The sequence below is a fragment of the Cherax quadricarinatus genome, chromosome 63 (genome assembly GCF_038502225.1).
Source record: "Cherax quadricarinatus isolate ZL_2023a chromosome 63, ASM3850222v1, whole genome shotgun sequence".
Taxonomy (NCBI): Eukaryota; Metazoa; Arthropoda; class Malacostraca; order Decapoda; family Parastacidae; genus Cherax; species Cherax quadricarinatus.
This window is the reverse complement of record NC_091354.1, coordinates 530,337-532,836: the sequence shown is the minus strand read 5'-3', so window position 1 is coordinate 532,836 and position 2,500 is coordinate 530,337. Positions and strand designations below refer to the sequence as shown.

The 2,500-nt window shown below is 40.4% G+C and overlaps 1 protein-coding gene across 1 annotated transcript in view; it reads left to right on the top strand.

Moving 5' to 3' along the window:
* LOC128698235 (cingulin) overlaps positions 1-2,500 on the top strand; it is a 75,895-nt gene that overhangs the window by 50,124 nt on the left and 23,271 nt on the right. Inside the window, 1 exon segment of the mRNA XM_053790393.2 lies at positions 164-265. Coding sequence (XP_053646368.2) covers positions 164-265 — 102 coding nt within the window.

Below are 2,500 nucleotides of genomic sequence, written 5' to 3'. Positions count from 1 at the left end.
GCGATCAGATTGTCTGTCCCCTCCCTGTCTGTCTCCACTTATCATATGTGTGTGTGTGTGTGTGTGTGTGTGTGTGTGTGTGTGTGTGTGTGTGTGGGAAGGGGAGAAGTATTACACAGTGTTAAAAACAGTGGTAGTGGCCCTGATGAGTTACTCTCCTCAGGAGAGGATTACTGCTATGAGGAACATTGTGGAGTCTGAACTGGCTGATTCCCTTATTAAGGTGGCTGAGGATCGACGTATTGCTGACGAACAACTGGCCGAGGTAGGTAGTTATAGTGTTGTTTTTTCCTTTTTGTGGTTCGCTTAAGCAGCTGGTTACTTTATGCATTCCTTCCTCAGGACTTACTCATTCTGCTTTCCTGTCTAACAATGTCTCAGTAACTACCATGTGTCCCTACCCACCACACCTCAGTAGCCTCCCATTTTTCCCTACCTACCATACCTCTCTTCCCCTCCTGGCTCTTGGCACTCACTCTGTAATAGCATCCTTGTGCCAAACATAAACTGTGCCAAGAGGAAACATCACTTTTGTAGTAAGTTATAGCCAGAAGGCACACACACACACACACACACACTCACACACACTCACACTCACACTCACACACACTCACACTCACACTCACACACAACAGAGTTAAAGCCAAAGAGATATTTCAACTTCCTATTCACGGACTGAAAAAAAAAAATTGACACAACTACTCAAGATACCGAGCCGAAACCTTAAGGAACAAGTAGAAAGAGCAGAAAGAGTACATAATACGAGGACAAAAACCGACTGCTCAAACAAAATGCGTCAAATGTACAAGAGTAACCAGCAGGCTCTACAAGGATCAAAATTGGGATCTCTGCTCTTTCAAATGTAGGTGGATGACGTTAACGTCCACTGTCTTCCTCTTCGACGATACCGTGAAACAGTAAATATGAAAAAGTAGGGAAGACAAAGGACAGTTATCATGGAACTTGGACAAACATCACGATAGGCCAGACACTTGGCTGCTAGACTTCAACCCCCACAACGACCGAACAAATTGTAAGCGAGATGCCTTCGTTAACCCTTCACAGTTTTCGTTACTCACAAGATCTACAGATGGATTAAATGAAAATACAGCAATAGACATGAAGCCATGGACACCATTTACCATGATTAAATACAATCTGACAATGAGACCTTCATGGACAGCTGTAAACCCACTAAGGAAATAAAACCGTGAAGATGACACAAACACTTTTCAAAAAACCTTCTCGCTAACCATTTGAGGTCAGAAGATAATGATCTTTGGAAAACTTTTCTCGTAAAAATTTCAAGAGGATCATCAGACTACGAAATTCATTTTTTGGAAGACAGACTTCAAGCTTATTGAACTTTTTTTTGAAGACAGACGATCTTTAAGCTTATTATTATTTTGTCGATGACAGACAACTTTTAAGCTTATTGTACTCTTTTTTAAGCTTATTGTACTTTTTGATGAGAGACAATCTTTAAGCTTATTGTATCATGCCATATAGAAGTTAATAATATAGATCTCAACAAACACAAACTATCAGTATCTGTGTTACAGACTATGTGCCACAGTATCCAGCAGTCGTCATAGAAATTTCAGAACACAGATTACACTACACTGGTCTGAGTGGCAGTCTACACCATGAACTAATCAGCCACTTTGTCGACCTGACTGCCCAAGAAGTCATGAACAGAGAACGCTGGATGAGGATCATGACGTATATATGGTGATATATTAGAAACATGTACAACAATTGGGTATCTGTATTGAGGAAACGTTTCGCCACACAGTGGCTTCATCAGTCCATACAAAGGAGAACGGTGAAGAACAGGAGGAGTTTGAGGTAATCAGTCCCTCAGCCTTGAGTCGATGTAATCAGTTCATCAATAAAGACTGACTGATTACATCAACTCCAAGCTGAGGGACTGATTACGTCAAACTCCTTCTAACATTCACCACAATAATGATACCCAAGTGTTGCACATGTGTCTAATTTATCAACTTGTTGGTTCTCTGAACCACTTATCTACACGTATACAAGATACACAGATTTATGCAAATAATTGACTGGGAACCTGTACGATACAGGAAGACTCCAAGTTACTTTCCCGGATACACTCTCAAACAAGGCGTTGTTCAGGGTCTTAACTGCACAATAGAACCGCCTTCACCACCACCACTAAATAGAAATGTACAAATTTTTTTATGTGCTGTGAATGCTCAGGGATATTTTTTTCCCACATAGAACTGTGTTGAAGCCATTACTAAGTGCCCAAATTATTCTAGTAAGGTTTAAATAAACATTAATTCTTACGCAACATATTTATTACAAACCACCGTACGGATGGTGTTAGAACCCATGGCAAGGGAGTCGTAAAACTCATTCACTATGGGTTCTAACCCCATCCGTACGGCTGTTTGTTTACATTCGTATTATTAGGATTTCGCAAGGCATGTCTATCACATGTTTTATTTTATGAAGCATTCATAAAAAC